Raw genomic sequence first — 16,252 nt, forward strand, 5'->3', positions numbered from 1 at the left:
TCGACTTTTCAGCCTGCATTAAAACAGTAAATGGTTTAGGTGTGGAGCAGGTCTGTGTTATGTCGTCTTTGTTTTTATTTTTTGGAAAGTGTGCAGGATTTGATGCAGCTGGAGGCAGTGCACTCGGCCAAGCACTGATTGAAAGTGTCTGAACACTCGATCTGGCTGTTTGCCTCATGGGAACAGAATTGCAGGAAACAGTGTGTTAATTGCGCAGTTTTCTTTTGTAAACCTCATGTTCTAGATGAGTATAGGATTTAGTGCTGGCAATGCAGGACTCACCGAAATGATTTCTCTCTAATACAACATCGCTCTCAAACACTGATGTATCCTTGCTTTCATAACGTCAGCTGTTCCTGTAATTCATCTGAAAGCCTTATCTGATCATTCTGCTCAGTTCCTGTTCAGGTAAGTGTTCGAGTGTCTAAACAGTTTCACCTATTAAGAATCTGGCATGTAACCAGCTGTTAATGCACGGAAAGCTAAAACACATCCAGGAGAATAATCTGGAACAGTGCATGGTTATTTTGCAGCTGTTTAATTTCACCAATCGGTGCTTTTCGCATTGCTCAGCAATTTTCTTAGTCACCGAAACAGAAACTAATTAAACGCTACAACGTTAAAAATACAGAAGTCATATCCAAGGAATAGCAGTATTACATGGAAATGGAATTTTTGTTCCAATGAAACAAGGAGTAAAACTGAAGGAATACAACAACGTCAAGCATATAATAGAAAATATCTACAAAAAATGCTTTAATCGGCATGTTTTTCATAATTGCAAACAGCACTGAAATAAAATTGGGATGAGTAAAACAAAAATCTTAAAATGGAGGCAAATCCTCTGCCTCAGGGGCTTAAAAATCAACACTAATAAAATATATACTGCACGTTCGTATTTTTCCTTTTATGATGTCAAAAAAGTTATTGTTTTTCTAGCCATTCAAAATGTAGCAAAATTTTTTCACTTTAAAAAAATTAGCCTTTTTTTTTCTTCCATAAAACATCCTCTTTGTAGATTTAAATAACAATAAGAAAATACCCCGTGGTAGAATGCTACCAAAAAAACACATGAACTGGAAGTGGTACATGAACAGTTCATGTTTGCAGTGTCCTCACAGAGGCAGGTCAGGTTTGGCTTGCTGCTTGTCCTGTGTTGGCTGAGCGAATGTGCCGAGTGCTGGCTACCTGAGAGGAACTCCGGACAGGAGGCGTTTGAGCCGAGCTGTCCACATGGCCGTGTCCCAAACCTGCCCCCGAGTGCCTACAATTAGGAGAACTGCACTGACAACTGAAGTACTTCTTTTTAATCTCCCAGTACTGATCGCCGTAATCAAACCTTGGGTTAAGAGAAACAAGAAATAAGAACAGGGAAGTGTGAATATAAATTATATATATATAGTGATAGAGAGATAAAAAACCCTTACCCCAGCTCGTCTCCAGCTCGTATGGGTTTGCAGGAGAACAGTGCGATTCGTGGGAAGCGCAGGTCCTGGTGTTTGGTGAACACTCGCACAGGAAACAGATTGGGCTCACACAGGTGGTTCATAAACCTACTGACATTGCCATAAAATTGGGCATCGATGCAGTAGACCTCGCCAACCTGAGAGGGGAAAATAAAAACCAACAAATTAAAAGCATTTATTCCATCCAATTGGATGTAGCTGAGAATCTACAGCACAGCCTGCTGGCCAGATGCGGCTCAAAGCTCCAGCACCTGTTTACCATCAATGGTACACAACTGACCTTATTATCCAGGTTGAACATGTAGGAGTCGTTGTCTCGAACGTTTGCTTCGCCGTCTGAAATGATCTCGCCGGCGAACCTGCACACACAGCAACACAAAAAATAAGATTTGGTCCAAACAGCAGGAAATGAATTACAGATGAATAATTGATAATAACTATTATGGTTCTCTTTCTGTGCTCCATTTCATATTCAATTAAAATCCCTTTTCTGGAGAGGAGATTATTTAAAAGTAGTACTCCAGAATTTGAAATCCAACCTCTATCAACAGGAATGTATCTCCAGAGCATGTGATCAACAAAATACACATTTTCCATCCACTGAGAACAGAACAGCTCTAAATCTGTATAACTAATTATTTAACAGATCAAATTAATGCGAATGGCATTGACTGGGTTGCCTTCACCGCCTCAAGACCTTTTTTTTTTTTATTAAAGATGTATGCCTTGAATAAGTGACTAATTTTTGGATCAATTCCAAAATGTAATCATTTATCTTGTGGTAGCAAAAAAGGTCAACAAATATCCATAATTTAATTACTTACTTTTAAGATAAAAATCCAATAAATGAACTGATAGAAGAACAGCAAAATAAATAAATAAATAAATAAACAGTGTCATGGAATAAAAACTATTTAAGACATCTGTTTGGATCAATTTCAAAAATCCTCTGCTGGCAACTTCTTAATTGCTACCAAACCTTCACACATTTAACCACTGTTTTAAGATTTTGCTAATGATGACATGAACACACTCACAGCCCGGGAAACATTATGTCCTCTACCACCTAGTGGTGAAGAACTAAATAATACGAGACTGAATAATTAAAAGTCCATTGCTTCCTAAACAGGTTCGGTATAAAGTGCAATCAGAAAGTATTCAGACACCCTTCACTTTTCTTGTTGCAGCCTGATATGACAAGGTTTAAATAGAATGTTCTTCCTCGTCAATCCACACTCAGAACCTTAAATGACTAATTAAAAACAGCATTCTAGAAATGTCTCTTTTTATATTATATATATATATATATATATATATATATATATATATATATATATATATATATATATATAAAGAACTATAACATGTACATAAGTATTTAAAACCTTTGCAGCAATACTTAGTAATTAACTCGGGTGTCTCCCATTTCTCTTGATCACTGCTGAGATGTTTCTACACCTTTACTAGAGTCTACCTGTGGAAAGGTTTATTGATTGGGCATAATTTGGAAAGGCACAAACAATGAATTTCAGAACATAAACTAAGCCATGAGGTCAAAGAAACTGCCTGCAAAGCTCAGAAACAGGACTGTTGTAAGGCACAGATCTTGGGAAGGTAAAAAGAAAACTCTACTGAAGATTCCCAAAAGCACTGGAGGTAGAAGGGCCTTAGTTGGAAAGGTGACAGAGAACCCTTTGGTCACTCTAACTGAGCTCTGGAGATTCTGTGCGGAGCTGGAACACAGTTCCAGAAGGACAATCATCACTGCAGCCCTCCACCCGTCTGGGCTTTATAGCAGACTGGTTAGACAGAAGCCTCTCCTTAAGGCAAAACCCATGGAAGTCTGTTTGGAGTTTGCCAACAGGCACCTGAAGGACTCTCAGACTGTATGGAACAAGATTCTCCAGTCTGATAAAACCATGATTGAACTGTTTGGCCTCAATTCTAAATGTTATGTCTGGAGGCAATCAAGCACTGCTCATTATCTGCACAAAAGTAAAGCATGGTGGTGGCAACATTATGCTGAGGGGGTGTTTTTCTGTTGCAGGGACTTAGCAACTGGTCAGGGTTGGAAAGCTGAACGGAGCAAGTACAGAGTTATCCTCAATAAAAACCTGTTCCACAGTGCCCAGAACCTCTGTCTGAGACGAAGGTTCACCTTCCTACATGACAACTGTGTGTGGATAAATAAGGGAAAAAAACAATTCTAAACAATTATAGCATCAATTGTAGACTGCAACAAAACTGAAAAAAGTGTCTGGGATCTGATGGGGTCTCTCTCTATATAAATATATATTCTTCTAAACAACAGCATTATTGTGTAGGTCTGCTGATGTACAAACATGAGAGAATCTTAATAAATCTTACTAAAAAGAGATTGTCATTCTAAACTTAAAAAGTTTGAAGTTTGGATCATGAGTTTATCAGTAAAGGATTTTCCATTTATTTTCAAATTTTCAAGTATTTTTTTTCCTGGTCGGAGTAGCAAAGAATCTGGAACTGAGGCTGGAACACAAGCATTTACAACAAGGGGGATTTTAGCATAGTTCATCCACCCACCAAGTTATTTTAGGAGGTGGAAGGAAACTAGTACCTGGAGCAAACCAACATTGACAGAACGAGGACATGTGAAACTTCACAGTCAGTAACCTGAACTCAAGATAAAACATGAGCTGTGAAGCAACAATGCTTCCTTCTGCACCACTGTGCCACACACTAGATGTTTTTCACGTTTTATGAATGGTGGAAATGCATGAAGTGCCTTTTGACCTTTAGTGCCTTTGAAAGTTTTAGCTTGAAAATGTGTTTGATTTATTTTTACAGGTTATTAACAGATGCTACAGAAGAGATTTCCGTCATTAAAGACTTCCGAAGGATGTGATCACTTTAAAAACCTTACTCGCATATGAAGGCTCCTTTAGGAACATCCTGCAGAGCTCTCACACCCCAGCCCATTTTAGCCGTGCGAAAGACTTGCAGTCGTGCCCTAACGACACACAAACACAAAGTCAGGAATTGGACTGTAATAAAAACCCGTTTATAATACACACATACACAGAAATATCATTGCAGGCAAACGTGACGAGCAAACACATTGTTACCGCAATCGGTTTTGCACCACTCTGTTCCGGCACGTTCTCCAGCACGCGCAGGCATGATTGCATTCAAACAGAAAGGGTGGGTCTTCTCTACAGAACTCCTGCAGCAGACGACCTTCCTGCACACACCACAGATGATTGGAATAACAACCTCGACGTGGCGATCATGCAAAAAAAACGCTTTCTCTCATCACACAGAGGAATAGAGCAGCTGGACACTGACTGGTTCTGTCATATAGAGATCATTTCTAATAATTAGGCAGTTAGTACCAGGAAAAAAAGATCTCATCTCACCCTGTCGTACCAGCAGCGTATACTAAGCTGGCCACAGATGCAGCTGCTGGATGAGCAGTCGTCTTTACATGTGCAGTGCTTTGACCCAGACACAGAAACACACAGAAAAAATGTAAAAAGCATAATTAAAGACTGCATTAATATACCTGTGCATGTTTGTGTCTGATTTTCTCACCTGTAAGTGTGTGATATTTTCATCGATGTTCACCTGAGCGGTGAAACAGTTTTCAGGGACATATTTGAAGCTTGGACAAGGCTCCTGGTCCACTCCGTTCACACAGGTCACAGGGATGTCTTCATAACCCCGAGACAAATCTCTGTGTGACGAGACATTAAACAAACACCTGAAGACACTGCAAAAGACTCTGCCTGTGAAACATCTGAAATCTGCAAGAATGCTATTTTTGCAATATAATTTTAAACTATATTATTATTCTTTTTGCCCTTGTTACTGTATTACATTTGCTTTCAAGTTTTTTTTGTTTTTTTACCTATTGTGTCTTAATATAAGCAAAAAAAAGAAGAAGAAAATATTTGTCTTTTTGGTGGATTTCTTTTATTCTGCCTTCTTTCCTTCCTCTTCCCTTCTTGAATTTTTTCTTCTTCACATTTTTATTTATTTTTCCTTTCTTTCTCGTTGTTTTCGTCTTTTCTACACCCCATGTTGCCTTCCTTTATTTATATCCCTTTTTTCCCCCCTTTTATCCCCTCAAACATAACATTTCCGCCAGATCTTTTGTCTGTACAATTGAAACATGATAGAGTGAGATTGCTATTCCTAGAGCTACCTGCAGAGAAGCTGCTCTCCCTGTCTGTCTCTGCCATTACGGGCATCAGTGAGCTTTTTGCTGGTGTTAAGGATGCTCCACATCTTGGAGTTGATGCTACAGCAGTCTAAAGGGGTTTCTCCATCTTTGTTCTTCAGGTTCACATCTGCTCCTCGGGACAGAAAGAGCCTGTGTACAGAGCAGTTCATTACGACAATAAAATACTGCAAAAAAATCTGCAGGTCTGAAAAAGTACAAGACGTCGAATATCAGACTAATCAGTTGTAATAAAAAGAAATGCCTGATAGCGGATAATCTGAAAACAATAATAATGATGTGTCTCCATCTGAGTGGGACAAACCCCACAGCTCCACACTCACATGACACAATCCAACTGGTTCTGTCTGACAGCAATGTGCAAAGGCGTGTCCCCGTGTATGTTCATAGTATGCAGGTCTGATCTGTTCTCCAGCAGAAGTTGAGCGATGTCTGTACAGCCAGCAAATGCTGCCCAGTGCAAACAGATATTCTCCTCCTAGAAATAATTAAAGCACCAATAATGTATAATAGGCTGTATATGATACGTTAATAAGCTCTTTTTAGTCTCCAAAACGTTATAAACTCTTTAGAATAAGGAAATGAAATACAATTACATCATGAGAACACAACTGCACTGCCTACCCTGACATTTCATCTGCACTGAAAAGTCCTTCTCTTACTCTCTGACCTACAAGAATACCTCAAATGTGGCAGAGCTGATCAGCTCCGCTGTAAATCTATGGTGGTCCTAATTTGAGACCCATAAAATCTAAACAGGGGGAAAAAAATGGCCAGACTGATTTTATGATTTAACTATCTGTCTAACATTGCAGGATTGAAATCCTTCAGCCTCAGCCCTGCTCTTCAAAACCAGCACCCACCTTATCTCTCATATGGATATCGGCTCCACGGGCAATCAACAGCTTTGCCTGCTCTGTGTGCAAATTTTCAGTTGCCCAGGTGATGGGGGTCCAACCGCCGTCATCCTGAGAAGTTCACATATAACAACTTACGATCTGTTACACAGGTCAGAGCTATTTTTAAGTCCCTCTCTCAAGTGCCTCTCTCAAGTGCTCTGACACCTGTCTCAGGTCAATATCAGAGTGAGTGTGAGTGTGTGTGTGTGTGTGTGTGCGTGTGATATATATAAGAGCTGCACACATGAAGTGCACATATCACTGCATACCTTACAGTTAACATCTACAGAGGCAGCAGATAGGAGATGCTGCAGAATACCGATGTGGCCTCCTCGAGTCACCATGTGGAGACAAGTAGAGCCCCTTATATCCTGGGAGAAGACAGTAAAATGAGAGTTTGATACAGCACAAATCAGCTACACAATGGAATGTGTCTTCTTACCTTGTGTGATGTTGAGGCTCCGGCCTTCAGTAGGTACTCTACTGTCTCCATGTGGTTGTTCTCACACGCGTCCATCAGAGGAGTGCGCTGCTGGTCATCACACGTGTCCAGGTTTGCCCCCGCCTCAAAGGAACACACACAGAAGTGCACTCAGCCAACACTTATTCAGAACGAATGACTGGGTTGACAGGTTAATGTTGGCAGCCTCGTGAAGCTTTATGGTACCTGGACCAGGATGTGGCAGATCTCTTTGTAGCCTTCAGCAGCAGCTGCATGGAGTGGGGTACGCCTCCTCTCACTCTCCATTTGCAAGTTAGGGTCCGTTCCTTCCACTTATAGGCACAAAATCGACAAATGATTTCATCAGTGTTTCACGTGGGCAATAACGACGCTATGTAGCTCAGGCAGTGTCTGAAATTATTCTAGGTGATTATTCATACAACCCCTTACCCAGCATGTGCATGACTTGTTGAAGCTCTCCTCTTTTAGCGGAGAAGAACAGCTGCTTTGGGGGAAGCTTTGATCTTTTATATCTTAGAGAACAGAAAAAAAATTTAATGCACATAATCAAAAAATCTCCAAAAATCTCATGTACCGCAGATGAAAATCTTTAAATAATGAATAATAAAGTATTCGCTTGCAACTCTTGCATCTCTGTAACTCTCTCTACATGTCCCACTTTCCTAATGTGACCCAGTGGAATTACATGATCATTACCTACTAGATCATAATAAGTTCTATGCCCTAAAGATATTTAATCACAATAACCTGTGCTCTAAAATTTTGAGCAATTTATATACAGCTTACTTTCCATCCTCCAGTGCTTCCAGAACCGTCTCCAGTGACTCTACAGCATGTTCCACAGGTGTATCATCAGGTGAAGAGACCTGTCCTGGCTTTCTACAAAATATAAATCAAATAATACTATATAAAAGCAATAAAAATCATAGACAACTCATAGAAGAATAATCTCCAGTTAAAACAGGAATGTTACAGCTGCCAGCCTACTCTGCCAAAGCGAAGTCGTCTTTATCTCCAGGTAAAGCAGCTGCAGTGACTGCAGTAATTGGAGAGGCTTTGGGGATGGTGACCTCTTTGGCCTGGCTAGCCTCCTCACCGCAGTGAGGGCAGAAGAGCTGACCACGAATCGTCGGCGCACAGCTCTGGTGGAACCGGTGAGAGATGTGCCCATCTGGCTGGCATTCCATAAACGTTCCCTGCGAAAGAAAATTAAAAAAATACAGCCATTAATAATTAGAAACATTTCCACATCAACTTCATTGAATTGTCTTTCAGATTATGTATTTCTGCTATATGAAACACTCTATATTTAGTCCCAGAGGACTGACTGTTCCTGCCCCTTTTCCCTCTATGGATCTTCCCACTCCGTCCAGGCCTGCCTCTGGATAGTGTTCTCTTCGATTGGAGGCCACTCTGTGCAGCTGGGGACGGTTTCTCATCAACACCTTGGGTGGTTCCATGGAGTAAAAATAGGAGCTTTGAGGATGGATTGACTGTAGTTAATGTCAACAGTCTGCTACACTGACTCAGGACTACAGTTTGCTTCTGATAACCATCACTGTACCTCTCAGGGAGTTTTTCCTTGCCACAGTTACCACCGGCTTGCTCATCAGGGACAAACTTACTTATAAAGAACATATTAATTTTTTATCACCACATTATCTGTGTAAAGCTGCTTTGAGACAATGTTCATTGTTAAAAATGCTATACAAATAAAAATGAATTGATTTGAATTGAATTGACTGGCTGTCACAAATGCCTTCAATAAAGACACAAAGATTTTCACAAAAATCTTTTTTTTTCTAACGCTTGTTCAATGACGCATTATCGGATCAGACAGTAGGCTTCCAGTGTACATTAGAAACATGCATTCTTATATTTATTTTCTAAAAGAGTGCACCAAACAGAGTGTGAACCGTATATGTGCACCAGTCTCTATACTACTGTCGCTATACTCTAAGAAAATAGCTTCCGCTTGCACAGCACTGACATTCCAGTAACCTGGAAAAATGGAAATCTGTCATTTTCCATCAGTATAAATCCTGCTGTAAGATTAAACAGGACACTGCTGAGTTTCTGTGTATAGAGTATAGAGACACTATTTTTAGGTGGTACCGAGTTAGTACGATAGTACAACACCAATAAGCTGCCAAAATAATCTTTAAAACTTGTTGGCTGGGTAAAGACAAAGAAATACTTATACATTTTTAATGTCTTGAGTGGCTGCTCGCACAGAAACCATTAATCACTCCTGTTAATCAAATAAAGTCAATGCTGAACATGCTACGTTTAACAAGGTGAGATAATTAGAGGGTCTCTGGCAAAGGAGCTTTACATTACAACCAAAAATAATTAAGGTCAGGTACAGGGTCTTTATCAGCATCAGACACTTCTGACCTTTTATTGGTGGTGCCTTTAACAATAATGTAATGAAGATCTTTTGAAAGAAGACAGAAAACACTAAATATTCTTCTCCACTAATGACAGCCGAGGCTGTACTCACAGCTCTGCAGAAGACACCACAGCCTGGGCAGCTCTGATGTTTGACCATGCCGGCCCGGTGATCCTCACACAGCACCAGCAGTGGGATCCGCAAAGACGGGCGCATCATCTCCTGCTTCTGGATTGGTCTTCGACATAAACTCAGCTACGTGTGGAGAAAGAGAGAGAGGAATTGTTACGATTTGTAGCAGACAGGAAGAAAAAAAACAAAAAAAAGTAAATAGAAACATTTGCACTCAGGTAAAAAATTGAGAGACACTGAGAGGAAGTGATAGCTGATAGTGAAGTGTTAGACAAAGAGAGCAATACCTTCCCATCTACACCTTCTACAGCCATGCACTTTCCCTCTGCCAGCGTTACTACGTCCTGGTTCCTGGGTGTTTCCATGCGGCAGCTGCACAGAGGCGGCTCCATGGTCTCGTCTGACTCCATATTTTCCTTATCCTCAGGCAAACCTGGAAAACAGCAGCTATTTCTCAGTTCTTCAGCAAGATACAGGCACAAGAGTTATTGTTAAAAGGCTTCAGGAAAATGCAGGTGCATAAGGGGACTCCTGTGGAACCCAAAACATATTATATACATATATAAATAAATATATTTATATTTAGTTTAAAGATAAAGTGTGTGTTAAGAGTTTAGAAATAGTACTTTACACTAGAGCAGCACAGAACTGTGTATTAATCATTGCATTTCATTTAGTCAATCTTTGTTTTGTGATGTAAACACTGCCAGCACTGATTTTGTTTACTAAATACAATACACCAAGAGAGAACCTACCAAGTGCCCTACATTTGGGATTTATCCATATTTAAGTTGTATTTTATTGTCTGTAAAAGTTTACATTTAAATGTCTCAGTTATTATGTAATATATACACACCAGAAGCGTGCACTTGACACAAAAACACCAACATCTTTCTGTTTCTTGGTGACAATAGTTGCACAAGAAGTATGAGGTAAAATGAGTCACAGATTGTATTATTTTTTGGCAGAAAGAATTCAACACTGATGTAAAGAGCAGTGTAAGTGCCTTTACTGAGTACCTGTGTGTATAGCAGTGAAGACACTCTCCTCTGCCAGCGTGTGTAGAGGAAGCTCTGTATATTCTTCTTGGATGTTTTCTGGAGATTTGACACCTTCACTCTCGTTCTGGAATTCAGCCGAACCTTCTTCAGCCGCTCTTCCACTCAGCTTCTCGCTGCTGTCCATGTTTGTTCTGGGTTTGAAAGCCTCCTCTAAGGGCAGCTGTACCCCTCTGACTTCACGTGACACCGGTTTCTAATGACAGGATACGATAATCCTTATTAAGACTTAATATTCAGATGGAGTAGAATATTCATAATTTTACAACACCATATATAGAACGAAACAAAAATAGCTTTCTACAGTACCTATTCAACACTACACACTAAACTAAATAAGTTGGTACATGGTGTGAAATGGTGTGACCCATGCAACGAATTGCAAATCTCATAAACCTAGATTTTATTCATTATAGAACATAGAAAACATATAAATGGTTCAACTGAGGAAATGCATCAAGAATATTCTCAAAGCTCATTTAGAACGCACAGTGGAAAAGTGTAAAAGGAAACGCCGGCGTTTCTGGATCACGTTCACGCATACCTTCTTCTTTGCATGATAAAGATAAACCTGCATTTGTGGGACGACATGGCAAACTGTTTACAGAGAATGATTTCTGGAGTATTTATCGAGGTGTGAATGAGCCCATTCTGTGATTTCTTTTACCGAATTATGTCTGTTTTAAATGCAGTGCCGTCTGAGGAAAAATCACGAGCCTCCATTGTTGATTTTTGCCCATTTGTCCCCGTGTGGGCAGAGATTCTCCAGATTCCTGAAAACTTTTGATGATCTCATGTACTGTAAATGATGGGATATTTAACTGTTTTGCAATTTTATGCTGAACATTTTTCTGAAATAGTTTTTTGTCTTTTCCAGATTGATGAAGCTCTGCCCCTTTTTTACATCTGGGAGACTCTGCCTCTCTCAGGTACACTATTTATACACAATCATCTTACTGACCTGCTGTCAATTAACCTCATTAGTTGCAAAATATTTGTAAACTGTTTAATCTTTATAACGTACTTTTCCAGCCTTTTGTTGCCCCGGCCCAACTTTTTTAATACGTGTTGTTTTTCCCTTAAAATGGTACATTTCCTCAGTGTAAACATTTGATATTCTATGTACGATTGTGGGTTTATGAGATTTGCAGTTCATTGCATTCTGTTTTTATTTACATTTTACACAGTGACCCATCTTCTTTGTACTATATAAAGTGAATAATAAGCATGGTTGTGATGTAATCAGTTAAAGCCACTCACTTGGCTGTTTGAGGTAGGTAAGAGGAGGTTCTGCTGAGCTGACACTTTGGTTTTCTTTTTGGGAACAAAGCTGTACAAGCCCATCTTCCTCTTCTTCTTTTTCTTCTTTGTGACTGCGTATAAACAAAAGAACAGAGAAGAGTAGTGTCGGTTTATGCTCCAGTTGACATTGGATGGCGGAGAAATCAATACAAGGAGGAGAGAAACACTGACCTGTTTGCGTTTTTGCGGAGCCTTTCGGTCTCTGAGGGAGCTTCAACTGAGTAGACGACATGAACTTCAACTCTGTGTCTTTCACTTTAGTGCTTTTTTCTGCGTTCGGGTTCTTGACATGTGAACACAAAAAGGTAGAGCAAGACAATTGGATGTTAAAGCTGTTGCCAACACACTGGTGATTTTTTCTCTCTTGCTAAATAATGATACTATCATAGAAAAAAAAAAACTGTGATGTATATTGTATCTAACCTTCAGATCATCCACAACAGGAGCAGGACTGGCCATGGTCTTCCACGCTAAGCGTGACTGCACCAGCGTAGACCCTTTATTCCCCTCTGCAGAGCTTTTTGAGCTAGTATCTCTCTCTGTTCGCCAAGATGTCCTGGAAGAGCTCTGAAGAGACTTAACTGCATGAGTCTGAGTTGGTGCAACATCAGAATCTGAACTCTCAGTCTTCTCAAGTGAGCTTGTTGCAGTGTCTGACACCTTACTGGTGTGAGAGGATGTGGTTTTTGCTGCAGTCTTTCCAGAAAGCAAATGAAGGCCTGTTTCTGTGTCTTTCTGTGTTCTTTCTGACTCCGAGGCTCCACCCTTGGGCTTGAGTTTCTTTTTCCTTCCTCGCTTTGATGCATCACCAGGCTTGTCCACACCTAGACAATTATATTCATTTAACAAATCCACAGTAACGTATTTATGTCTTTTAACCCTAAATGTATTCATTCGTAGAGCTCTACACTGACACCGTGCCGTCTCGACTGAAGGACAGCGTCTACTCTATGCTTTAAAAATGCTCTCAAAGTAATCATTAACAGAAATGCGTTTATATTCGATTACTTTAACTGAAGTTGTCTCTCTAACTTCATAGCAATACTGTAAACTTGACAGTACAGCAAAACCCAAAAAATGTAGCTTGAGACAGGAATGAGAAACAACAGTAGCTGCTGTACCACCGCGATGTTCTTGGTGTATCTGGAGTGGAAAAAAAAACCTCCTAAAAAAAAATGTTTCCGAGCTTCAACAGCAGCAATCCGGTTCTCTTCTGACCTCTCAACAACAAGGTGTTTCTGCACAGGTGCCTCTCACTGGATGCTTCGTTTGTAAACTCTAATGAATGTTGAGCATTCAAATCCTAAAAGACCTGCGGTTTCTGAAATACTAACACAGCGCAAACAACTATACCAAGATAAAACATCAAGATTTTCCTCATTCTGATATCTGTTGGAAACAGACCTGCATCTACATGATCCTTCTGCCCTGCACTGCTGCCACATGTGGATCTGATTGGATCATTTTATGATGTAGATCATATTGGTTGGTAAGGGCATGCCTGAAGCGTAAGAACTGAATAATAAATTATGGGGTTGATCAGTGATTTTTTTTTTTTTTTTTTTGATTAAAAGTAAATATGTTCTTTGTAAGTAAGTTTGTCCCTGATGAGCAACTGTGGCAAGGAAAAACTCCCCGTGACGGCATAATTATGATATTTTAATGATTTTTATAATATTATTATGTAATTATAATGTTTTTTCCATCTATCATCACCCTACTGAACTCTACCCTACACTGCTAGGACACTAATGGACCATAAAACTTACTGATCTCACTGCCGGTAATCATCAATTCTGCTTCACTTTGTACATTTTCGTCTCTGGATAATTATAACTGCGTATTATTGTGATTCATAGAATATCTTTTGCATATGTACATATGTTTTGCATACGCACCGTGTATACCTTTTGTACAGGTGAACACACAAAGTGCATATTTTATATTGTAAATGCAAATATATCCCATATCTCTTTACACAAATTCTCTTAAAATAAACTTCTCTTCAATAGATCATATGTTTCGGATTCACTGAACAGTGATTCGATTCACTGATTCGCATCGGATACATATTTTATTTTTTATTTTTTAAATTTGCAAAAATATATATATTTTTTAGGGATGCACCGAAATGAAAATTCTTGTCCGAAACCGAAAACCGAAAAAGAGGAAAGCAAGGCCGAAAACCGAAAACCGAAACACCGAAAGAAATTGTGCTAATTATTATTACCAGTGCATTTATGTCTATGACTGTGTACTAAACTTACTAAAATCAAGGCATTTCATTTGCATAAATTAATATTAAATTTTCAAAGAATAAATCAATTACAAATTATGAAAATATTTATTTATAGCACGTTGCAGCAATGCACAGGATAAAATAAATTAAAATTTAGTCTTAAATGTTTAACTTTAATGCACTCATGTGTACATTAAATAATAATGTACAGGCCCTCTGGCCTGCTGAAAGGTTGTAAATTAAATATGTTCTTTCATAAAAACAAAGTGCATTCAGAACAAGTGCAACTGCTTAAAGATACAATACAACACTATCACTGGGAAACTTCCTGCCTTTTTAAAAACCTCCACCACAGACGGTGGCTGAATATTTGGTGCATCCCTAATATTATTTTTTTTTTTACATATAATAATTAGTAGTTTCATTCTTTAATTCTTTCATTCTTTAAAAAGCGAAACACATGACTATTGCAGCACTACCACAACCTGTAGGCGTGTCCCGAGAGCCACATAGAATACAGATTAACATGGCAGAGGTAGAGCTGTGACTTCCTAGAGACAGAACAGGAAAAATAGGTTTTAATTTAATCTTCTTTTTTGAATTACAAAGGCTTGTTTTTAAAAGGGGCCATGAGTTAAAAATCAGATGGCACTTAAGTACATTTATGAATTGCTGTCTGTCCATACCAAAGACATAAAAGCCAGCAATCGGTACTGATGAATCGAATTCCACTGAATTGAATCAATCAGAAATCAGATCGCACTGAATCGTAAAACAGGGGTGAATCGTATCGCATCAGTAGCTGCTTTATGTGCATTTCATCCATCTAAACAGTCTACTACTATGACCTGGGACTGCAGTTTTGATTTATTCACCCATCACTTAACAAGTGCACCACAACAATGATGGAACTGAAATGAATTGACATTCGGTGTCACCCAGATGATAATGGAGTCGAATTTGGAGTTGGGTTCTTTTTAAGGTTTCTTCCTCATTGTCCCTCAGGTTGTTTTTTCTTTCCACTGTAAGCCACTGGCTCATTCATTAGATATAAACTTATATTAACTAAGATCAAAATGCATATTTTATAACCAATTTCTCTCTTTAAAGTCGTTTTGGGACAAAGTATATTGTTAAAAGTGCTATAAAAATAAATTGCTTTGTGAGCATTGCATATGAAAATATAGACACATTGCCCTAAGTTCATGTTATGATTTGTGCTCTTATAATAATAATAATAATAATAATAATAATAATAATAATAATGATAATAATGATAGAACTTACCAGGTTTTTTGGATTTGGCCATGGCTCTCAGAAGTCCAGTCAGAGGAGATGGAGATGGTGCTGAAGTTTTCCAGTTTTGCAGACTGGCTGAACAACTGCGATCAGATTGAGCTCTCAGATCCTCAGTTACCTCCTGTTTCCTAACTGACACAAGTACATTTATTAGCGTTTATAGTTACCGCTTTAAAACATCACTGCATCATAACACACAATTAAACCAGATCATAGGTGACAATTGTGCAAGCGCACAAAACCACACAGGGACTGATGCTAATATTGCAAAAAAGAGAAGTGGAGAAGGTGAGAAGTCCTCCTGTGAGCCCACCGCACGACCACCAGCTAGGCTAAGCTAACGCTAGCGAAAACACCATTCATCAAAAAACACCGCGGTCTGACAGAACCAGTGCGGCTTTTAAAGCCTAAAACGAGTCCGAGGTGTTAAAGAAAACCTCGAAATGGTCAAAGAGGTTCCTACCTGTCAGAATAAAAGAGGCTTCATGCTCAGGAGGTTAAAAACAAAGAAAGTTTAGAGGCAGCGCTTGACTCACTTCCTCTGGCTCTAGAGGAGCCTGGAGCTCTAGAGCCGCAATAGTGATCTCGAGCGACTCCTGGTGGCTGCTTCCTTAAACACCTCGAGTCGCCTACTTTTTATTTCTGTTGCAAATCGATACATTTGAAATCGAATAAAATGTATAAAAGTACAAATATTAGTGTGAACACAATTTATTATTGTTAATATTGTCTGTAAGTAATGTGTTTGTACAAGTGGCAACAAATCTCTGATTTGGCATCTGTATC

The 16,252-nt window shown here is 39.2% G+C and overlaps 1 protein-coding gene across 2 annotated transcripts; it reads right to left on the minus strand.

Moving 5' to 3' along the window:
- Positions 1-729: 729 nt before the first annotated feature.
- ehmt1a (euchromatic histone-lysine N-methyltransferase 1a) lies at positions 730-16,054 on the minus strand. Of its 2 annotated transcripts, none has more exons than XM_046842097.1 (24): positions 15,930-16,054; positions 15,455-15,598; positions 12,352-12,752; positions 12,100-12,211; positions 11,887-11,999; positions 10,588-10,822; positions 9,856-10,001; positions 9,548-9,691; positions 8,032-8,240; positions 7,831-7,923; positions 7,474-7,556; positions 7,249-7,355; positions 7,024-7,146; positions 6,851-6,952; positions 6,546-6,650; positions 6,006-6,160; positions 5,647-5,814; positions 5,034-5,175; positions 4,859-4,936; positions 4,568-4,683; positions 4,366-4,452; positions 1,747-1,825; positions 1,428-1,603; positions 730-1,339 (listed from the first exon to the last, which is right to left on the minus strand). In XM_046842097.1, exons 2-24 carry the CDS (start codon positions 15,474-15,476, stop codon positions 1,129-1,131), a joined length of 3,207 nt encoding a protein of 1,068 aa, XP_046698053.1. In that variant the 5' UTR covers positions 15,477-15,598; positions 15,930-16,054; the 3' UTR covers positions 730-1,128. The 2 variants fall into 2 exon arrangements, with proteins under 2 accessions (XP_046698053.1, XP_046698052.1); XM_046842096.1 differs by having other exon boundaries at positions 15,455-15,594; positions 15,930-16,038.
- Between the last annotated feature and the right edge of the window lie 198 nt (positions 16,055-16,252).

Source organism: Silurus meridionalis, chromosome 27 (assembly GCF_014805685.1).
Source record: "Silurus meridionalis isolate SWU-2019-XX chromosome 27, ASM1480568v1, whole genome shotgun sequence".
Taxonomy (NCBI): Eukaryota; Metazoa; Chordata; class Actinopteri; order Siluriformes; family Siluridae; genus Silurus; species Silurus meridionalis.

Coding starts and splice junctions, on each gene's coding strand:
- ehmt1a (XM_046842097.1), bottom strand. CDS start 15,476: ATGGCCAAATCCAAAAAACCTG. Junction 10,002..10,587: donor CTTCACTGCTATACACACAG/GTACTCAGTAAA, acceptor GCTGTTTTCCAG/GTTTGCCTGAGGATAAGGAA. Junction 8,241..9,547: donor GTGGTGTCTTCTGCAGAGCT/GTGAGTACAGCC, acceptor TTTCTTTCGCAG/GGAACGTTTATGGAATGCCA.